General features: G+C 56.4%; 2 protein-coding genes across 5 annotated transcripts; both read left to right on the top strand.

Moving 5' to 3' along the window:
* The first annotated feature begins 1,732 nt into the window (after positions 1-1,732).
* SH3BP1 (SH3 domain binding protein 1) lies at positions 1,733-14,667 on the top strand. 4 transcript variants are annotated; one of them, XM_088796532.1, is made up of 18 exons: positions 1,733-2,069; positions 3,235-3,277; positions 3,516-3,620; positions 5,231-5,307; positions 5,595-5,706; positions 5,798-5,874; positions 6,389-6,533; positions 7,077-7,145; positions 7,299-7,401; positions 7,830-7,975; positions 8,684-8,795; positions 9,108-9,189; positions 9,277-9,357; positions 9,855-9,971; positions 10,679-10,776; positions 11,110-11,269; positions 12,289-12,383; positions 13,818-14,377. In XM_088796532.1, exons 1-18 carry the CDS (start codon positions 2,011-2,013, stop codon positions 14,228-14,230), a joined length of 2,094 nt encoding a protein of 697 aa, XP_088652658.1. In that variant the 5' UTR covers positions 1,733-2,010; the 3' UTR covers positions 14,231-14,377. The 4 variants fall into 4 exon arrangements, with proteins under 4 accessions (XP_088652658.1, XP_088652671.1, XP_074182481.2 ...); XM_074326380.2 differs by having other exon boundaries at positions 1,736-2,069; positions 7,299-7,389; positions 13,818-14,667; XM_088796545.1 differs by lacking the exons at positions 3,235-3,277; positions 3,516-3,620.
* Positions 14,668-16,169: 1,502 nt separating this feature from the next.
* PDXP (pyridoxal phosphatase) lies at positions 16,170-22,195 on the top strand. Its single transcript, XM_019753016.3, has 2 exons — positions 16,170-16,949; positions 20,795-22,195. The coding sequence occupies exons 1-2, from the start codon at positions 16,376-16,378 to the stop codon at positions 21,109-21,111; spliced, it is 891 nt and encodes a 296-aa protein (XP_019608575.1). The 5' UTR covers positions 16,170-16,375; the 3' UTR covers positions 21,112-22,195.
* Positions 22,196-23,508: the final 1,313 nt, after the last annotated feature.

Here is a 23,508-nt window from a genome sequence, read left to right as displayed (position 1 = left end):
TGCACAGCAGCAGTTGCTGCAGCCCATGTGGACTGACCCCGCCTGAGGCTGGAGCTGGGGCTCAAGCATGGACAAGCTTAGAAGGAACAGAGATAGAAGCCAGGCCTTACCCTCAGGGACCTTCATAACAGCTGGGAAAGTGGACAAGCCCAGACCCAGCGTGGTCTGGGATGCAGGCGGGGCTGAAACAGGGTGGGGACACCATGGAGCCTGGACATTTCCCAGACAGCAGGATGGTAGGAACCTGGTGTCAAGCTGCTGGCTTGGGAGTCTTCAGTTTCCGAATTCTGCACACAGTAGGTTGTGCCCATTGCAGAGATGGGAAAGTGAGCCACCACGAAGTTCTGGAGTCTGGCCAGTGAGGAAAGTGGAGAGGAGAGGACTAGAACCCAGACATTGCAACCCCAGCCCCACATTTTAAGAAGCCAGGTCTACAGTAGACTCTGGTGCCTCCCTCCATGGAGGCATTCTTCAAGCCCTGCCCCCCTTTCTAGAGTCCCCACCAGGGGCTTCCACTTGGGGGAAGGGAGTTGGGCAAGGGAACCTCCTTGCCTGGGACCTCCTCATCCTGGCCTGAGCTTTTGATCCAGGAGCCTCCCAATTTCTGGCCAGGACTCCACTCAGGTGGGAGCCTCTGGCTCAAGGATCAACAGCTGGGGGGTTCCCTTCTCCACCCCTCTGGGGCCTACCTGGCTCTCTCTTTGGAAGCCAGAGACCAGCCAGTGCCAAGGCCCGTGCTGGGTGCTGGAACACTAAGATGCCTGAGGCTGAGGTCCTGCCCTCAGGAAGTGCCCAGTCTGCCCACCCACACAAATAGGTGCTCAAATAATGCTCAAACTGTACTGAAACTCCAACAAATCAAAGTGCGGTGTGTGTGGCAGGATTTTACACCACACGTCTCCCTCTCCCCCCATCCCTGGGCCTCCTGATACCCAAGGTGCAGTGGCTCAGCAAGGAGAGCCCACTGTTTCCCAAAGGTTCGCTCATCTTGTATTAACTAGCAGTTATGGAGCACCTACTGTATGCCCAACTCTGGTGTAGGTGGATGGCCTAAGAGATTCCTACTGAGTTTGGAGGACAGCAGCACCCACATCACTGCGTTACAAGAAGGAAGGGCAGGGACTGAGGAAGTTTGGCAGAAGGGGCTTTACAGATGGAGGAAACTGTCAGTGCTGGGGCTGGGGGAGAGCAGAGTGTCAGGGAACTGCTCTCAGACTGTTCCCTGTGGCTGGAGGGTGGCAGACACCCCTCCCGCCCTTAAAAGGGCAACAGGAGCTGGAGCATGTTTGCTGGAGGAGTAGGCAGGGGTATCCACTCTTTGGGTTGAGCAGGGCCAGGACAGCTGGCACATCAGGCCATTAGAGACAGCAAGTCCAGATTTCCAGGGACTTGTCCAAGGGCACACAGAAGCAGGGTGGTCCCAGGAAGCCAAAGGCCCCAGCCAATCATCCAACAGAGGAGCAGGCCAGGAGGTCCTTTGAGGAGGGGGTCCAGAGCAGCCTTTGGCAGGCCCAGACGGGCCTGTCTTGGCCTCTGCCTCCTAAGCATGGAACTCTCTTTTCCTTTGAGAAGGGTGTAAAGGTTATTTATAATCAGGGCTGGCAGGTCGGTGGGTGGGGCAGGAACCCGGGGCAGGCGCAGTGGCAGGAGCCGGCTTACCTGCTTCCCGCCACCGGGACTGGGCGGGGCGGACGGGGAGGAGCTGCGCACACAACCTGTGGACAACCCGGCGGCCGGCCGACAGACTTTCGCGGGGACGGGCCAAGGGCCGTGGGGGTCCCGGAAGACTGGGAGAGCGAGATCTCAAACTTGGATAGAGGAGTGACCTGGGGGCCGGGGGCGGAGCCGCGAGCGGGGAGGCGGGAGCGAGCGGGAGCGCGCTGGCTCAGGAAGCGGAGAGCGCCGCCCACCCATCCGGGGCGAAAGCGCTGCAGGCAGAGGCAGGCTGGGCCGGGGGCTGCCGGCCCTCGACCCCTACCGTGACCCTGCAGCCTCCAGTCCTCCCCCAAGATGATGAAGAGGCAGCTGCATCGCATGCGGCAGCTGGCCCAGACGGGCAGCTTGGGACGGTGAGTGCCCACCCCATCCCTTTCAGCCTCAGGCTCACCCCCACATGACCCGAGGGAAGGTGGAGGGGTTGGGGAGGCTGAGGGCAGCTGGACAGCTACCCTCTGACTAGCCTGAGCCCTGCGGCTCTTCCTCCCCTCTGAATGCCACCCCCACCTCCCAGCCAGAGCTGGAGGGAAAGGCGCTGGCTTTGGGGGGGAAGAGGAACCCTCACCCATGATCGAAGGGGGGTGCGGGGAGGATCAAGGATGCTGAGTCTTCTCTGACTCCGTGAGTCTCTGAGTGAACGCTGCTCCCTAACCTCATTTGTCCCCTCTGTACAATGGGGACAGTTAACCATCTCTGGTTGTCTGGGGGGAAGGGCGGTCAGGGCCCCAGACCTTGGGGGAGGGCAGGAGACTGGGTCCTGGCGAGGTGGGAGGAGGGGCCTGCCCCTCTCCTGCTGTGTGCCCCTCCTCCACCCGCCCCGGGGCCTTCTGCTTCTCTGTCCTGCTTCTCCTTTCCCAGCCTCAGGTGGACACCTCCCTAGGCCTCCCTGTACCCACACTCAGAGCTGGTGGAGGGGAGGACGGAAGTTTGGAGAGCTCCCTGGGCCTGTCTTCTCTCCTGTTCCCCCTACATTGGGAGTTTCCCAGGGGATGGGTCCAGGGTCCAGAGACCTGGTTCTTGTCTCACACTGGCACAGATGCTTGTGTGGGCCTGGGCAGTCAGGCCACAGTGTCTCCATGTGTCCCCAGGCAGGGGCCCAGGGCCTGCCCCCATTAGGTGCAGAGTCCTATGTGACTGACAGCCCCAGAGTCTGAGCTCAAACACTTCCCGTTCTTGGGGCCAGCCCAGGCCTCCTCTCCCCAGGGTCAGCAGGAGACAGGCTGGGTCCTGGGGTGCCTCCCCCAGTCCTCCTTCGGTTTTGTCCGCCCTCTCTCAGAAGTCCTCTTACAGAACACAGCCCTGGGTGGAGGAGGAAAAAGCCATGTATCCTATTGCCACCCCCATGGAATGTGCTCCGACTGGGATGAGGCAGGCAGGCGGGCCACCCAGGGCGGGCCCCAACTGGGAGGGGCATTGGAAGCAACTAGGGTCCAGGTGCCCTGTTGGGGGGGAGGGGGCAGAAGTTTTCCTAACCTGGACCAGCTCAGCAGAAGCTCTCTTCCCCCCACCCCCCCACAGCACCCCGGAGACTGCTGAGTTCCTGGGTGAGGACCTGCAGCAGGTACATGCCTGGGCGGGCCAGCCACGGGTGGCAAGGCAGGCCTGTGCAGGCTGTCAGCAGAGGGCCGGGCGGGGATGCCAACTGGGGGCCCGGCTTGAGTCATTCCCCAAGCTATTGGCCATGGAGTCCCCAGGAAGAGGGAAGGGAAAGGTGGTTCCTGCTGTGGGGAAGAAAGAATAGGGTAGTGGGGTGTGGGGGACAACAACCCGGGATCCATAACCACCTTGCTCCCTCCCAGGTGGAGCAGCGGCTGGAGCCAGCCAAGCGAGCAGCCCACAATGTCCACAAGCGACTGCAGGCCTGTCTGCAGGGCCAGAGTGGGGCAGATATGGACAAGCGGGTGGTGAGTGGGGGTTCCAAGGAGGAGGGGTCCTGGGCAGGACACCTCTGTCCAATGGAGGAGTGAGGTCGGGGCTGGAGTTTCCCTGCCAGTCTGAGCCACTGGCCCCAAGGGAGTGAAGCCTGCTCTGTCCCAAGCCCCCCTCCTTCAGCACCCCACTCATAAGTCCTGTGTCTTCCCCATCACCTTTTTTTTTTAACCATTTTTTTTAAAGATTTTATTGGGGAAGGGGTATAGGATTTTATTGGGGAACTGTGTATTTCCAGGACTTTTTATTGGGGAACAGTCGTGTGTTTTTCCCAGGACTCATCAGCTCCATCCAAGTCAAGTTGTTGTCCTTTCAATCTTGGTTGTGGAGGGCGCAGCTCAGCTCCAGGTCCAGTCGCCTGTTGTTAGTTCAGGGGGCGCAGCCCACCATCCCTTGCAGGAGTTGAACCGGCAACCTTGTGGTTGATAGCCCGCGCTCCAACCAACTGAGCTATTTGGCCACCCGGGAGCTGAGCAGCAGCTCATTCCTTCATTCTAATTGCAGAGGGTGCAGCTCGCTGGCCCACTTGGGAATCGAACCGGCAGCCCCATTGCCCAGAGTTCACGCTCTGACCAACTGAGCCACCCGTCCACCCCCATCACCTTCTTGACCCTGCCCTCCCCCCCCCAACACACACACACACCAATTTCCTGAGCCAAGGCCAGGCCTCTGACTGCACCTGAACTTCCCTGTCCAGTCAAGTCTTAGACCTGAGCAGTCCCTCTCCACTGGGGCAGTCTGTGAGGGCTTCCTGAAGGAAGTGGCATTGGAGCTGGATTTTGAGTGATAGTGATACTCACTGGTATTAATCAACAGCCAGTATTTATGGACTGATTACTGCTCGTCTGTTGCTAAGATGTGTCAATGCATTGCTTCATTCAATGCTGACAACCATCCTAGGAGGAGATTCCCTTTATTAGCGCTTATACAGATGAGGAAATGGAGACTTAGAGAGGTAAAGTGACTCACTTAATGTCACACAGCTAGTAAGTTGCATAACTGAGATTTGAACCCTGGTCTCTGAACAAAGCTGGTGTTCTCCAAAAGTAGGTAGGAATGGGTCAGGCATATTTTGGAATCAGTCAACAATTCAATGTGGCCAGAGCTCTGGCGGTGAGGGGCAGCAATAGGAGCTGTGGAGGGTTTGAGCCAGGCTCCGCAGTGGCTGGGTCAGCCACATGTGCCCTGGGGCAGGGGACAGCCAGTCCTATTCCAGCTCTTCCATTCCCTCTCCAACTGTGTGTCCTTGGCGAGCCCTCTGTTCTTAGTTTTCCAGTCTGTGATGGGACTTGGTCATTTATTCTAACCCAAGCAAGTGGCTTCTGGGAGGAAGAAAGGGGACCCCAGAGGGGTGGAAGTTCTGTACGTGGTCCCAGGGAGAAGTCACTCCCACCATGCCTCATCCTGCTTCCACTCTTACTTGTGACTGTGGCCCTCCTGGGTCCCCTTATCCCCTGTCCACGCCCAGTGCCTTGGTGAGGTTCTGCCCCCAAGGGTACGCCATGGGCTAGGGCAGGGTGAAGGGAGGCCCAGTGGGCAAAGCATAGGCACTCAAGCTCACAGCCGGCCCTGCCCTTCCCTGCAGAAGAAGCTTCCCCTCATGGTTCTGTCCACCACAATGGCTGAGAGCTTCAAGGAGCTGGACCCTGATTCCAGCATGGGGTGAGCATGGACAGGGGCCTCAGCCTTCACCTGGAGATGCCAAGGGGGAATCTGGGCTGGGAGGGCAGCCACAGTAGAAGGGTGACCAAGCTGGAGAGAGGGTCTGGGCTGGGGACAGTGTCCAGATCAGTGAGGGCAGCCAGGCCTGGGAGAGTGTTGGCCCAGCGAAGATGAAGTAGAGACACAAGGGGCAGGAGGTGATGGGGAGGGAGGCTGCTCCACCTATTGTTTCCAGATTGGGGTGAGGGGTTGCGGGAGCCTGGACCCACTGGGTGACGTGTCCACAGGAAGGCCTTGGAGATGAGCTGTGCCATTCAGAACCAGCTGGCCCGCATCCTGGCTGAGTTTGAGATGACCCTGGAGAGGGATGTCCTGCAGCCACTCAGCAGGCTGAGTGAGGTGACCCTACGCCCTGCCCCCAGCCTCCCCAGCCTCTAGCTCCCACCTCCCCAGCTCACTAATTTTCTCCCACCCCATACCCTGCCCCCAGGAGGAGCTGCCAGCCATACTCAAGCATAAGAAAAGCCTGCAGAAGCTGGTGTCAGACTGGAACACCCTCAAGAGCAGGTGGGAGCCACAGAGTCTGGGTGGGTCCATGCCTAGGTCAGCCCACAGAGGTGGCCACAGAGCTGCAAGCTGCTTCCCACACTAGGACGACACTGTACAGCCCACTGGGGACCGTGTGTACTTATGCACATGTCTGGTTCTTAGGAACACATACAGTGGTACATGCGAGGGTGCCTCTGTGCGTGTGTGTGCACGTGCTTGTGCTAGCTGGGGGTGACCCCAAAGCCTGGGATAGCCATAAACCCCTCCAAAATCGCCGGACGGCAGGAGAGTAGCTCTGTTACTCTCTACCCTCTACCCTGGAACTTGGGGGGGGGGGGGGGGAGGGCCGCTGTGACCACCAAGCCTACCACTAGGCGGCGCCCATGAGCACTCACCCCCGCCCCTCCCCGTGGAGCTTTGGGATTTTCCTCTATAAATCCAAGAATGCTGTGTGGGTCAGGCATATGGAGGGGACACTTGGCCTGGACCGGCAATGGGGACAGTGACCACCCCACCTTGGGATCATCCCCAGGCTCAGCCAGGCAGCTAAGAACTCGGGTAGCGGGCAGGGCCTGGGCGGTGGACCAGGCAGTTACAGCCACACCACTACGGCCAACAAGGTGGAGACGCTGAAGGAAGAGGAGGAGGAGCTGAAGAAGAAGGTGGAGCTGTGCAAGGTGAGGGCGCACGTGGGGATCCCTGGATGTGTGGGGGTGGCAGGGGTGAGCACTGCCCTCGTTTCACACATGAGGAAACAAGCTGGTTGAGGTGACGGGGCTTGCCCACGGCCGTGTAAGTAGGAAGCAGCAGAGCTGAGATTTGAAACCAGGCAGTCAGGCTCCAAGGTCTGTGTACTTAGCCATCGCCTGGTAGCCTCTTCTGTGCACACCATGCACATAACACCTGGGAGGCAGAGACTTGCTCTGCTCACTGGGGTCTTGGTGTATTTGTAAGTGAGTGAATGAATGAATGGTGAATGAATAAATGGTGCGTAACACAAGGCACTGTGCTAAGAGCATGTGGAAGGGAGGACTAGAAGCTGTAAAGGCCCCTCGAGAGTTTGAGGGGTTTCCTGTGAGCTCTCCCCAAATGCAAATCTTGGCAGAGAGCTGGCTGGGATCCTGCACATACAGCTTGGGCATGTCACTAACTGCTCTGAGCCTCAGCTTCCCCTCTGCCCCAACCTGACTGGTGTAAGCCCTTCTCTCTCTGTCCCCAAGGACGAGTACTTGGCTGACCTGTACCACTTTGCCACCAAGGAGGACACATATGCCAACTACTTTATCCATGTGAGTCCAAGATTGGGCTCTAACCACCCAGGGGTGGACACCAGAGCCAGGGACCCCCTGCTAAATGGTGGGAAGGAGGGGTCTGCTTTTGTGGACCCCATGCAAGGTTCAGCTTCCCCCACTCCCCCCCGGGGGTGCCCCTTGTCCCCACAGCTCATGGAGATTCAGGCCGACTACCATCGCAAATCTCTGAGCTCGCTGGACACGGCCCTGGCTGAGCTGAAGGAGAACCACAGCCAATCAGGTGGGGACACAGGTGGGCCCCATCCCCAGACCCCTGACCCCCGCTGTGCTCAGGGCATGTTAAGAAGCTTCCACTCCATCATGAAAAGCAATGGGGAGCCATAGATGAATTCTGAGCAGGGGAGGGCTCAATTAGATTTGTGATGGAGAGATGGCTTTGGCTGCTGTGAGGAGGATGGAATGAGGTGGGTAGGACTGGAGCCAGGAGATCTGTTCGGAGGCAGAAGGGAAGTGATGGTGGCTTGGACTGGGGTGGAAGCAGTAGATGTGAGCAGATTCGAGAGATGTGTTAGATGATTTCAGGATGTGTGGCATGGAAGGTCGGGTGGGAGGGGTGGTACCATTGGCCAAAGCTGTAGTCCCTTGAGGATGTCTGGGGGGTGCCCCTGGCTGACCATGGGTGGGAGGACCCTGGGCCGCTGATCTGTCTCGTCCCTGCAGACCCCTCCCCCTCGATGACGGCCGCCCCCTTCTCCAGGGTGTATGGGGTGTCTCTGGGAGCGCACCTGCAAGAGCTGGGCCGGGACATTGCCCTGCCCATGGAGGCCTGCGTCCTGATGCTGCTTTCTGAGGGTGTAAAGGAAGAGGTAGGACCCACTGGGGCCGGTGGGGAGGGCGCATCTGGGCCCTCAGTTTTTCCCAAACCTCCCCCATACTGCCTGTGCTGTGCCTGTAATCCCACCATTAGAGCACAGGTCCCAGGAGAAGTCATGGCCTCCTGTTGCTGAAGGGACACCACCTCCCACGTAGTGATTCTCCTGTGGGCTGGGCGCTGTGCTATAAGCCTTTGCATTGAGGAAGTTAATTATCCCAGTAACCTTGGAGGGAGCCGTCAGTGGCTCCATTTTACAGGGGGAGACAGAGCTCAAGAGGTAGACATGCCCAGTGGCATATGAGAAGGTGGCAGTGAAGCCAGGGACTCAGGTTCCGTCACCACCTCATGCTGCCCTCCAGCCATATCTTGCTAGTCCCTCGGCTGCTTTCCTGAGGACAGACCCTTAGTAGGCGGAACTCAAAAACAGACTGAGGCTTCTTGACAGGCCTGTGAGGCCTCCTTTCTCTCTTCCATGTGTAACCAGACACCTTTCTCCCAGCCCCCAGCCCCACTTCCCCCTTTGCTCAGAGTCCTAGACCTTGAGAGTTGAGACGATGCATAGACACTGGTGTCTACTCAGCCTGTCAGGCCAGCGGGCAGAGGCCCAGTGAGGTCCAGCTGCCTTCCCCAGGCCATGAGCGAGCCAGGGCCTCCTGCTCTGCTCACCCCTCCGTGACCGCCCCCATCTCTCGCACCCCAGGGCCTCTTCCGTCTGGCCGCAGGGGCCTCAGTGCTGAAACGCCTCAAGCAGATGATGGCCTCGGACCCCCGCAGCCTGCAGGAGTTCTGCTCCGACCCCCACGCCGTGGCAGGTGCCTGCTCCAAGGAGTCCTGGGTGGAGGGCGACCCCCAAATCTCTGCTACAGCTGCCTGAAATGATCCCGTGACAGTTTGGTTTGAGGCCTGATAAACTGCTGAGGAGACATAGGGGTCCTTAAAGTGGGTGTTATGATGTACGGTTTCCTGGGAACAAGATCATTAGCCTGTAGCATTTTCTCTAAAAGGTCCATGGCCCAAAAAAACGAACAAGGGCCAGAGGTTCCTAACTGATGGAGAGAGCTGGGTACTGGGGTGGAGGTGGGGGTTTGGGGGCTGCATCTGAGCCCCCACCACCACCACTGCAGGTGCCCTCAAATCCTATCTGCGGGAACTGCCGGAGCCCCTGATGACCTTTGACCTCTATGACGATTGGATGAGGGCAGCCAGGTGAGGCTTAGGATGGGGGGTGTTGGGGACGCCCAGGATGCACGGGGGCCCCCTGGGCTGGCTCACCAGTTCTGTTCCCCTCCCCAGCCTGAAGGAGCCGGGAGCCCGGCTAGAGGCCCTCCAAGAGGTGTGCAGCCGCCTGCCCCCAGAGAACTTCAGTAACCTCAGGTGAGCCCCAAGCCAGCCCCTGGGACTCCAAAAGTCTGGCTCTACTGGGCCTGGATTTGAGTCCTGCCTCCTTGTCCTAAGCAATATTTCTGAAAACACAGCTTAGATGTACTAGTCATATTTTTTAATACTACACGTTGAACTAAACATATACCTTGAACCTTTGAAGCCACACCACCTGGCTTCAAATTCCACCTCTGCCACTGTGTGGCCCTGGGCAGGTGACTTGACCTCTCTGTGCCTAGGCTAGAAAACACAAGAGTCTAACAGTCCCTACTCCATAGGGTGGCTGGGAGATTCTCAACGTAGCTCAGTACCTGACACTACGTGGCACTCAGAAGGTCAGCTAATTTAACTATTAAAATTTTTAAAACCAGCCTGTGTGGTGTCTTGGCCGCACTTTGGAAACCTCAGGCTGGGAAAGTCTCAGGTCTCGGAGGCATCAGTGGGTGTTCGATGCCCCGCCCGTGACCCAAGCCCACCTCCTGTCTCCCGAGGTACCTCATGAAGTTCCTGGCACGGCTGGCTGAGGACCAGGAGGTGAACAAGATGACACCCAGTAACATCGCCATCGTCCTGGGGCCCAACCTGCTGTGGCCCCCTGAGAAAGAAGGGTGAGGGGCCGAGGCGGGGGGGGAAGGGAGCAGTTCCCACCCCAACTGTCTGCTGCGTGTGTTTCCCCCGGGCCTTGGAATGGGTTGAGCGGCTCCTATTCTCGTGGCTGCTGTGAGGGGCAGCCAGAAGGGATCATGCACCCCTCAAGGCTTTGGAGATAGGCATTCTGGGTAATGGGGTGCTCGGGAGGCTGGAGCCCGAGATCTGGTTCTAGCCCCACCCCACCTTCCAAAGATGGGTCTTAGGAAGTCACTCTCGACCTCCATTTCCTCATCTGTAAGTTAGAGAGAAATGATACAAACTCTGAAGATTGTTGCTGTGGGAATTAATTGAGATAATGAATAGAAAACTGTTTTACAAACTGTGAACTGCTGTCATATGCGAGGGGTCATTATTATTCACCTGGCCGTGACCTGGCAAAAGAGTTCATTCATTTGCTGAGTGCAGCTATTTAGTAGAGGCTGCCCAGATTCGAGAATTGTGCGGAAAGTTGCCATGACACTGGTGATGCCTGTGATGGGTAAAGAAAAGGAAGAATTTGGTGTGCGAGCGACATGTTTGCCATCCACAGGGGTCTGTGAACTTTTGAGAACAGGGACTCGACATGATTGATCCTTGTGTTCCCAGTGGCCAGCACAGGGCCAGAGAGTTGCAGTTACTAGGACGTTGCTCAATGATGACTCACTTGCCCTCCCTTTTGTACCAGGGACCAGGCCCAGCTGGATGCAGCGTCAGTGTCGTCCATCCAGGTGGTGGGCGTGGTGGAGGCTCTGATACAAAACGCAGACACCCTCTTCCCTGGAGGTGAAGCTCCTTCCTGTGTACATGTGCCCCTTGGTGGACCCTCTGCCCAGCTCAGTGCCCTTCAGACCAGCTTCAATCCCTGGGAGCCCCACAAACTCACCACACAACCTGGAGGAAATTGCTTCTCCATTCTGAGCCTCAGTGTCTCATCTGTGAAACGGGGATGATCCTGTCTGCCTGCCTGGTGGAATTGTTGTGAGGCTCCCATGGGAGTGGGCACATGGATATAGTCCAGACATTGTCAGGGGAGAGGGAAAGTGGTCCTGGCACTGGCTGAGCAGTGGAGGCTGGCGGCGGCTTTGAAAGCTAAGACCTGCTCTCTTCTATCTGCAGATATCAACTTCAATGTGTCAGGCCTGTTCTCAGGCCCTGCCCCCCAGGACAAGGTCAGCGACAAGCTGGCCTCTGAGGACCTTCCAACCATTGCTGTGCCCACCCCGGTCGCCGCCCCAGCTCCGGCCCCCACCCCAACCTCAGTGGCTACCAAGGAAAGGTAAGGACTGACGGATATGAATGGCTTCTGTCCTGGCCCCAAGGTGCCCATCCCGAGGCACCGTCTCTCAGGGCTTCCAATAGCATTTCAGGAAATGTAATTACTGTATTTCCATCCCAAATAACCAGGTTTGCCAGTTTGCAGTAGGTGGGGTGGAGACCCAGAGGTGATATTCCTCTCAGCCTCTGATGTATTTCCTCGTTCGTAGTGTGGCTATTTCCTGAGCACGTGCTATGTGCCAGGCACTGTTTCAGGTCCTGGGGATTTAGGAATCTAGGGAACTGATCACTTGAGAATTTGTAAATACCTTCCAGTCTTCTCTTTGATACTTTAAATCTGGAAAGGCTGCATGGTACCATGTTGCCTCCACACCAAGCAGGTATTGTTCAGTTGTCACAGACTGCTGGGGCCCAAACCATGAATTTCCTCAGATGAGCAAGACAGACGAATGCTATCCTTAGAGCTTGTGTTCCTGGGGGTGGAATCAACAAGTACACCGATAAACGCACAATATAATGTCAGGCAGTGGTGCGTGCTATAAAGGAGAATAGAGCGGGGTAGGGGATCTGAGTGCAGCGCTACTCTAGCCGTGGGGTCAGAAAAGTGTCCCCAAGGAGGAGCCAGCTGAGCAGAGACCTGGAAGGATCCAGGAATGAGTCATGGCCTCCCCTCTCCTTCTCATCCACTCTGGCTTCTAGTGGCTCGGGCATCCCATCAAGGTGACGTGGAGGCTGAGAGCTGAGGCAGAGGGGAGGCCCTGCTTTCTACCTGCCATCCTGGCCCCATGGGGGACCATGGGCATTGTTGCAGTGTCACACCACAGCCAGGGGCTCATTGGATGCAAATCCTGGCCAATGCCAGAAGTGTCTTCCCAGGGGTTTCTAGTCTGGAGACAGATGCCAGGCCCAGCTACAGGTGAAGAACCCAAACTCTGCCTGTTGGCCTGGAGTCTCCCCAAGGTTCCAGGAGATTTCTGGGAGATGCCCAAAGCTGACCCTGACCCTCTCCTTCCCTCACAGGACAGAGTCTGAGGCACCCCTCAGACCAGCTTCCCCCAAGGTCAGTAGGAGCTCCCCGGAGGCAGCTGCCCCAACGGAGGACATGGCTCGGAGGAGTGAGTTGGTCGTGGGAAGAGACGGGAGATAGAGGGAGGGCAGGGACGGGGGTGGGCGATCCAGACCGTCCCGTTTCTAGGCAGCCAGGAGAGGCCAGGAATTCAGGTTTGCTGCCTGACACTCTGAGTGCAGACCCCAGCTCTGTGACCTTGGGCATTGGGCAGGTGACTTCACCTGTTCATGCCTCAGCTTCTTCCTGTGTGATAGAACAATAACCGCACCTGCCTTGTCAGGCTATTTGGACAATTAAATGGTGCTACCTCGCTCATACAGTAAATGCTTGATAAAGGTTGGCCATCAAGCGTGGGGAGCAGTGGAGTCCAGTCCCTCAAGAAGCCCAGAGGTCACAAAGTGAAGAAGGAGTATGGAGTCTTCACAGGACAATGAGGGAGGGGAGGTGGTGGTGCTGGTGGTGGGAGGTGACCGAGGGCCTCCTCCTGAGCCCTTTGGGACACTTGCCTGTTGACTTGGCCAAAAGCCAGGCAGGTGAGGAAGCTGAGGGTTCAGGTGGGAAGTCTGCCAGGGAGACTAGGACACTTGGGAGGCCCCGCTCAGCCCAAGAGGCTCTAGAGTTTTCCACCTGGGTATACAGTGTAGAGCCAGGAGTAGAGGGAGCAGCTGCAAGAGCCTCTGGACCAGCAGGAGCTGGTGGGTTGCCCAGGGAGCTTCATGCAGGAGGTGCGTCTAGCCTCCTTTCCGGTATGGGGGGCAAGTGGGATATTTGCTCATTGGAGCACAAGTTGAAGGACTGTCACAGCATCACCTGAGCTGGTCCTCACATCAGCCCTTGGAGGTTGAGGCGCTCATCCCATCTTACCATGAGGAAACTGAGGGCCCAGGAGAGCAAGTGATTTGCCCAAATCCCCTAGTGGGCGGAGGCAGAGCTAGGATCAGAGTCCAGACCTCCTAACTCCACCCAGCCCTTCAACTGCCTCTCAAGGTCAGAGCTGCGCAGTGGGATCTCTGAGCTGGGGCGGGGTAGTTCTGCTGGGCTTCGAGAAGCAGGGAGCCAGACGCAGGTGTTGGAACAGGCAGCATTTCTTTATTCGATAAGTGTGTACTGAACACCTACTCCGTGCTCAGCTCTGTGCTAGTCAACCACACATAAGATGGCCTCACTGAGTTTACGTTCTAGTGGGGAAAACAAGCAGTGATCAAGCCAAATAAAAACTGGCAAGATCATTTCAGAGAGCAACAGGTCCTGTAAAGAACACACAAGTGGAAAATGTGACAGTCACTGGGTCAGGGTCAGGGAGTACTCTAGCTGAGCGTGGGAAGGAACATGGAGAGAGGCCTGAGTGATGAAGAGCCAGCCATGGAAACTGCTCCTGGCAGAAGGAAAAGCAGATGCAAAGGGCCTGAGGTGGGGTCAAGCTTGGTGGATTTGCCACAGACAGTATGGACACCTAACTGCCCCTTTCCTTTCTCTACAGCCAAGCGCCCAGCACCAGCCCGGCCCAACATGCCACCCCCCCAGGTCTCCAGCACCCGCTCCTCCCCTCCAGCCCCATCCCTGCCCCCTGGCTCTGGCAGCCCTGTGACCCCCCGGGCTCTGCCCCGCCGTCTGGTTGGCAGCAGCCTCCGAGCCCCCACAGTGCCACCCCCATTGCCCCCCATGCCACCCCAGCCTGCCCGGCGCCAGAGTCGGCGTTCACCAGCCTCCCCCAGCCAGGCCTCCCCCGGTCCAGCCTCCCCCAGCCCAGTCTCTCCGAGTATGCCTGCACAGGTGGACATGGGGATGACCACAGAGGAGGGAGGGGGCCCTGAGGCTGCAGGCAGGGCATCCACTCCCCCAGCTATGCCTCCTCAGCCCCGGCCCAGGAGCCTTGCCTCAGAGACTGACTGAGCTGGTGGCTCCTCCCTGACAGCCCTCAGCGTCCCCTCCCTCCCACCTTGTCCTCCCAGGACACAGCCCTCACCCCTCCCAAGTGGTGGGGTCCTCCAGCCTTTGCCTACAAGTGCCTTGGTGCCTGCTGGGTCAGCCCCCACGGCAGGGAGGACTCAGGATAGTCCTCCACTTCCAGTCCTTTTCCCCTTTGGATCCACCCTGTGCTTGGGGGGGCCTCAGCCTACCCCCCACTCTCTAGCTTGGTCCCACGGGAGCTGCCAGAAGGAAGGTGAGCTTGCCTGCTCCTATAGGACCGATTTTTCCCTTGCCAACGTATTTTTTTGTAAGGCTGGCAAATAAATTATTTTGGACAAAACTGGAACAGCTGCCCAAAAGATAGCTTTATTTTCTGTACTCGAAATAAAGAATCCACTTTCACAAAGGGGGGAAAATTATCTATTCTTTGCCTCCTTTCCTTTCTCCTGCCTGAAATCACAACAACCGAAGTTTTCAGCACTTACTCTAGGCAACACACTGCGTTTTTCTGTGCATGATTTCCATTTAATCCTCTCTCAAGGAAGTAAATCCCATCACCTCTTACAGATGAGGAGACTGAGACTGAGGCTGAGAACATGACCTGCCAAGGGCACAGCGAGTGAAGGATGGACCTGGGATTAGGACCCAGGTCTGAATGATTCCACAGCCTAGGCCTGTCCCTCACCTCCTGTGCAATTTACTTAATAACAACTTCCACCACACAAGTATTGTTCTGATGATTAAATAAGACACTCATAACTTCCAAAGCACCACCCTTGCACACAAAAGCGCACCCGAGAAGTGATGGCTGCTGTTGATGCCGGTTCCCCCAATCTGCAGTGTTCCAGAGAAAGGGAAACACCCCCTGGAGCAGGGATGGATCGGTCTGCACCCTTCCCTGAGGCTGTTCTGCCAGAACTTGGGTGAGGTCCCCAACTCAGCCCTACATCTGAGTTGCTCCTGAGAACAGACAGGCAGAACTGAAAATTAAAATCAAGTATGGCTCTGGGAGCCCATATTAGCCCTGTTAGGGGCAAGTCACTAACCCAGACTGGTATGTGTATGTGTGTGTTCCAAGCCTTAGAGGCTGGGTGACAAGATGGGGTTCCTGTGGCTCAGACAGGTGTTCATAGCCTTCTCAGAGGTTGGCAAACAACCTTAGGATTGTGACACATCCCTCTTCAAGCGGGGATGTAGGCAGCCCCGTCACCCCATCACTGCCCTGGGCAACTGGCCACTGCTGCTCTGGCTCCTTCCGTTCCTAGGGTGCTTGGTGATGCACTGCCTCTAGCCCCAGTGCCTCTCCACCCTAGCCTCAATAGAATCCTTGGGTAATTAAAAACAAACCAAAAAATGCCAGGTCACACCCAAAACAATTAAATCAGAATCTCAGGTTCTACCATGCATCGGTATTTTTAAAAAGCATTTGTCAAAAGTCATCAAACTTTACATTCATTTAAGATGTATGTATCTTATTGTATGTAAATTGTACCTAAAAATAAGTGCTCCAGGGGGAGTCTACATACAGTACAGCCAGCGTGGAGAACCACTGATCTAGGCCAAGGGCCTCCGCGCTCGACACCAAGTGCCTTTCTCCCCCTCATACCAACACTCTTCTCAGGACTTCACTGAGAATTGGAGCGTCCATGATACAGAGGGCAATGAGATTTGACCCAAAGACGACATCTCCTTTAGCATCTGTTTTTCTCCTAGCAACCACCTCTACTAACCTTCTGATTGGCTGGGGTCCGTAGGACTGCTATTCGCGCCACATTTTCTACTCGTAACTCCTTATTGGTCAAGAAAGAAGCCAGTCGCGATTAAAACTCGGCGGCGACTGGCCCAGCAGAGTCGGGAGGCGGGAAGAAGGGCCACGTTAGGTATCATTGGTCCCCTTCCCTCTGTGGTGGCCGCGACTCAGCCCTTTTCTTCAAACTCCGTTTGTTCGCGTCCTCGCGGTTTTCCGAGACTCTCGCCCCCATTGGCGATACCCCTCATTGCCGTGACCCCACCCCCTGGCCCTTCCGGCTCACCGATTGGCAGGTGCGGGGCACAGGCTGGCCGCGGGCTAGCGCGCCGAGCCTGCGGAGGGAGAGCGGAGCAGAGTGCAGGCAGCCAGCCGGCTGCATGGCGCGCTGCGAGCGGTTGCGTGGCCCGGCCCTGCGCGAGGTGCTGGGCCGGGCGCAGGGGGTCCTGTTCGACTGCGACGGGGTGTTGTGGAACGGCGAGCGCGCGGTGCCTGGCGCCTCGGAGCTGGTGGAGCGGCTGGAGCGAGCGGGGAAGGCGGCGCTGTTCGTGAGCAACAACAGTCGGCGCGCGCGGCCGGAGCTGGCCGTTCGCTTCGCACGCCTCGGCTTCGGGGGGCTGCGCGCGGAGCAGCTCTTCAGCTCCGCGCTGTGCGCCGCGCGCTTGCTGCGCCAGCGGCTGACCGGGCTGCCGGACGCGCCGGGCGCCGTATTCGTGCTGGGCGGCGAGGGGCTGCGCGCTGAGCTGCGCGCCGCGGGGCTACGCCTGGCGGGGGACCCCGGCGAGGACCCGGGCGCGGTCCCGTGCGTGCGCGCTGTGCTCGTGGGCTACGACGAGCACTTCTCCTTCGCCAAACTGAGCGAGGCGTGCGCGCACCTGCGCGACCCCGACTGCCTGCTCGTGGCCACCGACCGCGACCCGTGGCACCCGCTCAGCGATGGCAGCCGGACCCCCGGTGAGCACGGGGCTGGCGGGGAAACCGAGGTGGGGGGAGCGACCAACGCTTTCAGCTCCATGCATGGGCGTGAGGGAAGGGGTGTCTCCAAGTGACAGGTGGGGGGAACAGAAGGGTTGCGAGGGCGGCCGCCACCCAGCAAGAGCCTAGGGTGCTTTCGCGATAACGTCTTGCAATTCTTGCAGCCGCCACACTGTGAGGGGCAGCAGTGGGGTCCCTGTTTGACAGATGAGGAAACTGAGGCCCACTGTGGCTTCGGGATTGCAGGTGGAATCCAGGTCCCCCGACTCCCAGCCCTAACTTTCCTGAACCAGCCTCAAGGACTCTGTCATTTTGTCTCACCCACCATCGGGGTGAGGTTGCAGATTTGGGAACATAGTCTGGAAGGATTGTCCCCCTGCTGGAGGGTTGAAACACCGTTTCCAGCAGCAGGTTGTAGGCAGGTGTGGGGGAGTAGAGTAGGTGGTTGGATTTTGACCCAGCTCTGTAATCTTGTTACATTACATAACCTCAGAGCATCTCTGTCCTGGCTGTAAAATGGAAATGCTAACCATGCCAGTTTTATCCGAGGAGAGAGTAATCTGGGCACATAGGTGCTCAGATGATGTAATTTGTACCCAGAGCCCTGTCATGTTGCAGCACCTTGGTGTCTGTTCTTATTTAGTTTCCAAATGACTCTGGAAATGGCGATTATTGTCCCATTTCTCAGTTAAAGAAACAGGCTAAGAGAGGGGAAGTGAGCGGCCCAACAGATTAGGGACCTGAGCTTGGCCCTTGTGGCTACCGTAACCCCCACGTCCTCCATTCAAGGCACTCTGCACTGCTGTCATTTGGGCATTCAGACCTGCAGAGGAGGCAGGAGCAGGCGAAGGCTCTACATCTTGAAGGGTTCAAGTTAGACAGGAGCAGGTGGTAGCAGAGGCTGACAGTAGTGAGTGTGGACAGGTCAGTGCCCCCGGCAGTAGAGGGCAGGGAAACTCTCCATCACTCTACTGGTCACTGACCCAGACAGTCATTGATACCAAATCCTGGTGGGACAGGATGGTATTGATTGAGGAGAAAACACAGTATTATGATGGGATGGCAGGGAGGGCCTAGGGCTTGAGGGGATTTGGGAGGGCTTTCTTGGAGGAGGCATCTTGCAGAACAGGGCACTAGGGGAACTGGCAGAGCCAATTCCAAGCGGGGAATCTATAGTTCTAGGCTTGTCCTAGCTTTGTTGCAGACCTACTTGCTGCATGACCACTTCAGCCTCAGTTTCCCCATAAATCTAAGGTTGAGGGCTCTGCTCAGAGCTCCCAGCTGCAGCAGCTCCTGCCTGCCTGCCTTAGACTATGTTACAAAAACTGAGCTCTTCCCTGGAGTCTTCAAAGCTCAGGTTAGGGCTGTGGGTTCAAAGCTCAGGTTAGGGCTGTGGGTTAATAGTCCCCCGGGGCTCGGGAAGGGGAGTGTGGAAGAGCCCTGCCCACGCCTGTCCCTCCCGTCTCAACACCCACTGGGCTGTGCCTGCCGGTCCAGCTGGTCATTCCCACAACCTAGAGGGGGAGGCAGAGGCTTAACAAATGCAGCGTTACTGGCGTGTTTGTACATTGAATGATGCAGCTTTGACACAGTGGTATACAAATATTACTAAAGGCCCCTGTTATGCATACAATCTGAAATAATGCAAACCTCTCACCCCAATTTCCCTTCCTCCTGTGGGTCTCCTAAATTGTGTGTTTACCTTGTAACCACAGGACAGCCACTTGAGCTGGCAAATAGAAATGCCTCCTGTCTAAGGAATACGTCACCACCGAAACATGTGACAGTCTTGGATTATAGGATGTGGAGAGAAGGGGATTGTGGTGGTCTGAGGGCAGAGTCATGCTCATAGACTCCCCTGCTAGGAAGCTTGCTCCCCCAGCGTAGGATCTTAGTTGAGTTCACTGCTCTCTCCCACTTCCTAGCACCATACCTGGCGTGTAGTCGGCCTCAGTAAATATTAGCTAAGTGGATGAAATGGGACATGGTGGGGGCCACGGGTGATGAGCTCTGTCCTGGTGGGAAAAGAAGGAGCTGATGGCTGAGACCTTGAGTCAAGAGAAAAACTGGGGAGACTCAGTTAAGTCGTTCCCATCCTGGAAGGAATCTCTCACCAAGTGGGCAAATGGCTTTTCTTCCCCACCCAGTTCTTATGAAAACAAGCGGGTGAGTTCTAAGTCAGATGTCAGGGAGAACCTCCCAGTAGGGTTGCTGTGGGCCAGCTCTGCCCTGGTCCTGTGACTCAAGTCCTTCCTCCTCTGGGACCGCTTGACCCTTCTGAGCCTTTGGCTTCCTATGCTGTGAGGAGGGAAACAAGGCCAGAGCACTTGGGGTCGGACCAGTGGTGTAACGGACAAATGTGTATGATTTGGGCAGCCATGGTTTGTGCCATTTGCCAATCAGTGTCCGTGGTGTAAATACTGCCACCCTGGCGGATTTTCAAGCTACCAACCTGAAGTTACTGAACATTAAGTTAGGAAGATGTGTACACACCATTAGGTAGTATTTCCATCAATACAGACATACGAGTAAATCATCTCAAGAACATAGTTAATGGTAAAATCATTAGGAAGTGATGAGCTTTAAGAATGCGTTACCTTTGTTTTAAACGTAATTCATTTGATTGTAAGTTTACATAAGTGGACTGAAATAGAGACTTTGTTTAACCACCAACTCACAGAATTCCTGAAAATGAAACATTCAGCACTCCCAAACCAGTACAAGCTGGCCTGGCACACGACTGGGTCAGACCCACCTGAAAGCATATCCGTTATCTACCTTATTAAGCTGTGCAACTGTGGACAAGTTACTTAACGTCACTGAGTGTCAGCTTTCTCCTCTGTAAAAAACATGGGCTTCCATGGGCACGCAGCACAGCGCTGGCACTTTAGAATGTGCTTAGTAAATTGTGATTATCATCATCATCATCGTCGTTTGTTCAGGGACATTAGTGTGAAGGCAGAACATTCTGGCACAAAGATGTGCCTGTGGGACTGTACAGTGAACTCATTGTGCGGGGCGGGATGGTACTGGGCCAGGAGTCAGAACTGTCCTGTTCTGAACAGTCCACCAATTGTTCATCGTTTGGGCGTGGTTCACAATTTGGGGTATTATAGTTACTGTGGCCGCGGACATCTTCAAGCATGTAGCTTTTTGTCTCCAGTCTGAATTCTCTCCTTGTGACCACGGTCCCGGCGGAGGCTGACTGGGTCAGAGGTGCGAACATTTCTGTGCCCTGCTCTGTTCCAAAAGGGCTATGCCAGTTTCTGATTCCAGGAGCACACATTCTTGTGGCAAAAACCACATCTGCTGTCTGGGAAGTGCGTTTCCATTTCCAAAGCACTTGCCCCTGTGATGCCCACAGGGCCTCTTTGAAGGTAGATATTACTTGGATCTTCCTTTTCCAGCCAGTCCAAGGAAACTCAGAGAGATGGAGTGGCTTGCCTGAAGGCACACAGCTGCCAGGGTAAAATAGTGAACCTCAGGCAGTACTGACTGAGCCCGGCCCAGTGACATGCAGTAGCTCCTTCAGTCCTTCCAATACCCCTATGAGAGAAGTGCCATATTAGGGATGGGGACACTGAGGCACCAAAAGGTTAAACAGCCTGCCCGAGAAAGCTGGAGATGGAGTCTGAATGCGGGCATCGGGTTGCAGAGTCTGGACTCGTGACCACTACACTAAGACTTGAAAACAAGCCTTTTGACTCACTTCCGTGCCTAATTGTACCCCCCTGCCAAGCTGCTTCCCTGAGAATTCCACTTTCGGGGCCGGGATGCCTTCCCTGCTGCCCCCCCGCACTGACCGAGTGTCCATCTCCCTGCAGGCACTGGGAGCCTGGCTGCTGCAGTGGAGACCGCCTCGGGACGCCAGGCCTTAGTGGTGGGCAAGCCCAGCCCTTACATGTTCGAGTGCATCACGGAGCACTTCAGCGTGGACCCCGCCCGGATGATCATGGTGGGCGACCGCCTGGAGACCGACATTCTCTTCGGCCACCGCTGTGGCATGACCACCGTGCTCACGCTCACAGGCGTCTCCCGCCTGGAGGAGGCCCAGGCCTATCTGGCAGCCGGCCAGCACGACCTCGTGCCCCATTACTACGTGGAGAGCGTGGCGGACTTAATGGAAGGGCTGGAGGACTGAGCCCACCTGACCTGCAACCACAGCCCCACCACTTCCCCACCCTGATCCCATAGACACAGGTGACGGCCGAGAGCTACGCTAAGCACCACCGGCTCTCCGGCTCCAGTTTCTACATCCTGGTGGGTCTGGGACCCAGGGAAGGATTTAGGAGCCTCGCATTCTCTCCCAGCAGTGGCTGGGTACTCTTTGCTGTCCCAGAAGCTGGCCCCTTTCTGCCACCAGTTTGCCCTGGCCTGACCCAGCCAGGTGGCCTTATTTCCTGCCCTGTGACCTCCCCTTGTTGAAATCTGGGCCCTGATGCCTACTGAAGAATTCCCCCAACCCTGAGCACTTAACTGTCTCACCCCTACCTGGGGCCTCTAGCATTCTACCTACTCTCCCCAGGTCCTGGCCTTGGGTTCCTGTTGACCAATCAGAGGTCTAGGTAACCACAAACATTGTCCTGAGCCTTGAATGGACCAATCAGAAGGCTAAGTAATAGTGATTCATTGATGTTGGGTCCTCAGTAGACCAATTGGGCGCCTAAGTAACAATGACCCTTTGATGTCCTGGAGCCTGAGTGGACCAATCATAAAGCTAAGTAACAATGACCCTTTCCATGTCTTAGATCCTGGGTAAACCAGTCAGGACAGCAGGTAATGATGACCCATTGATCTCTTAGATCCTGAAAAGAGGAATCCAGTAGTCTGACAGACAGTGGCTTCTGGACTATCTGGGTCTGACTGAACCAACCAGGGGTCCAGATTTTTGTTGATAAGGGTCCACATGCTAAAGGTACCCCTTCACAAAGATTGCTATCCAGGGGGCCACTCAGTGGCCCTGGGGGGCTTCTATAGCTGAGAGCCCCACCCTCCCCTGACCATGGTACCAGCCCAGTGTTGGTGACCACAGCTCGGAATGGGGGCATTTGCCTTCCTACCTGTGCTGTCACTGTTTGCTGTGCCACTTCTCCCTCGTACCTGTCCCAGCTATTTATTTATTATCGTGTGCCAGTGATGGTGGGGGTGGGGCTGGGCCTTCCCCGCCCCCTCTGCCCCCGTTGTAACCAGTCCTCTGTACTTAATAAAGTGCAAGTGGGAGTGTCTGTGTGGGGTCAAGTCTGTCTGAGGCAGGGCCAGAGGAGGGGCTCCTGGCTGAGACTGATCTCTCCAGAACCGGCCCATGGCAACTCCCACGTGACATGATCTACCCACTCCAGAGTATTCTCTGTGCACTAGTACCTTAATTCAGTAGCACATCATCTCCCACTGAGTCTGTGTAACAGTTTGTTTCAGTCCCTCAGAAAACCCAGGAAGCTTGCATCACATCCCATTTTACTGCTGTACTTGGGGAGTCAGGATGGGAAATGCGATGTTGATTTACACAAGGGCGCATGCACATCTAGAAAGTATGATCACCTAAGGCAGGATTTGAATTTGTGTTGATGGACTCCAGGAGGCTCTTAGTAGACACTGAAGGGAGACACAGGTCCTCGCCCTCTGGGAGCTCAGGTGGGATGCTGCGGCATACCCCCTTCAGGCATCCTTCTCACCTGGGATGCTGCTGTGACTGCTCTGCTGGCCCCCAGCACGTGCCTGAGCTACTCCAGGCCAGGCGCTCATCGCTGTCTCCAGAGTGCTTCGTGCAGAGCAGGCGCTCCGCTCTGAGCAGGCTGCCGGGCAGCCCAGAACGGCTTCAGAAGCTGAATGGGGAGATACCATGACTGTTCCAGGCCTGCCCATCAGCTTGAGCTTGCATAAGTCCCTGCTCAGCCTGCTTCCTCATTCGTAAAGTGAGGGGTGGGACTTGGAGGTCTGGGGAGTTCTCCAGTGTGATTCTTTTTGGGAAGAGGGAGTGCTTGACAGTCTGGAAGCCAGAGCAAATGTGCACTCGTGGAGACTTCTGGCTGTGACAGAAATAGCTCATCCTGGCTAAGGCATGAGGGAGTTACAGCTGCCCCTGTGAGGTGGTGCTGCACTCTCCAGGTGTGTCCTCTCCGCTGTGCTGCCTCCCAGATAGCGGGCGCCTCTCACCCGACCCATATTCCAGGCAGACTCCTTGGCCTCACTTGGGTCCCATGCCCACCTCCATCTCAGAACCTGTGCCCTAGGGGATGGAGCACCACTATTGGCCAGCCTAAGTCATGTGCCCCCAGAGGAGGGCAGTGCTTGGCCTCCTTGGCCCCACTCGGCCTAGCAGCCCCTCCCCACCTCCTTGCTGATGGAATCCTGATTTCCTTCAGGTGAGCACATGGTGGCATGTGAGTTAGAAGGGGGTGGCATCCAGCCCCAGGTAATGAATCTTGATTGTTTAAAACGAGTCTAAGCCCATCTGTGATACACTTCTGACCAATAAGACGGGAGGTCTGGGAGATTCTGGAAATGTTTGCCTCACTTTTAAAGAAGGACATGGAGGAGG

The sequence above is a fragment of the Rhinolophus sinicus genome, chromosome 1 (assembly GCF_057876585.1).
Source record: "Rhinolophus sinicus isolate RSI-liver-muscle chromosome 1, RSI-T2T, whole genome shotgun sequence".
Taxonomy (NCBI): domain Eukaryota; kingdom Metazoa; phylum Chordata; class Mammalia; order Chiroptera; family Rhinolophidae; genus Rhinolophus; species Rhinolophus sinicus.
This window is presented reverse-complemented; position numbering and strand designations above follow the sequence as displayed.

Excerpts from the sequence above, each read along its gene's own strand:
- PDXP (XM_019753016.3), top strand. The coding sequence starts at position 16,376 with ATGGCGCGCTGCGAGCGGTTGCGTGGCCCGGCCCTGCGCGAGGTGCTG. Across the intron at positions 16,950-20,794 it reads CGATGGCAGCCGGACCCCCG|GCACTGGGAGCCTGGCTGCT; the intron begins GTGAGCACGGGG and ends ATCTCCCTGCAG.
- SH3BP1 (XM_088796532.1), top strand. The coding sequence starts at position 2,011 with ATGATGAAGAGGCAGCTGCATCGCATGCGGCAGCTGGCCCAGACGGGC. Across the intron at positions 3,621-5,230 it reads CAGATATGGACAAGCGGGTG|AAGAAGCTTCCCCTCATGGT; the intron begins GTGAGTGGGGGT and ends CCTTCCCTGCAG. Across the intron at positions 5,707-5,797 it reads CACTCAGCAGGCTGAGTGAG|GAGGAGCTGCCAGCCATACT; the intron begins GTGACCCTACGC and ends CCCTGCCCCCAG.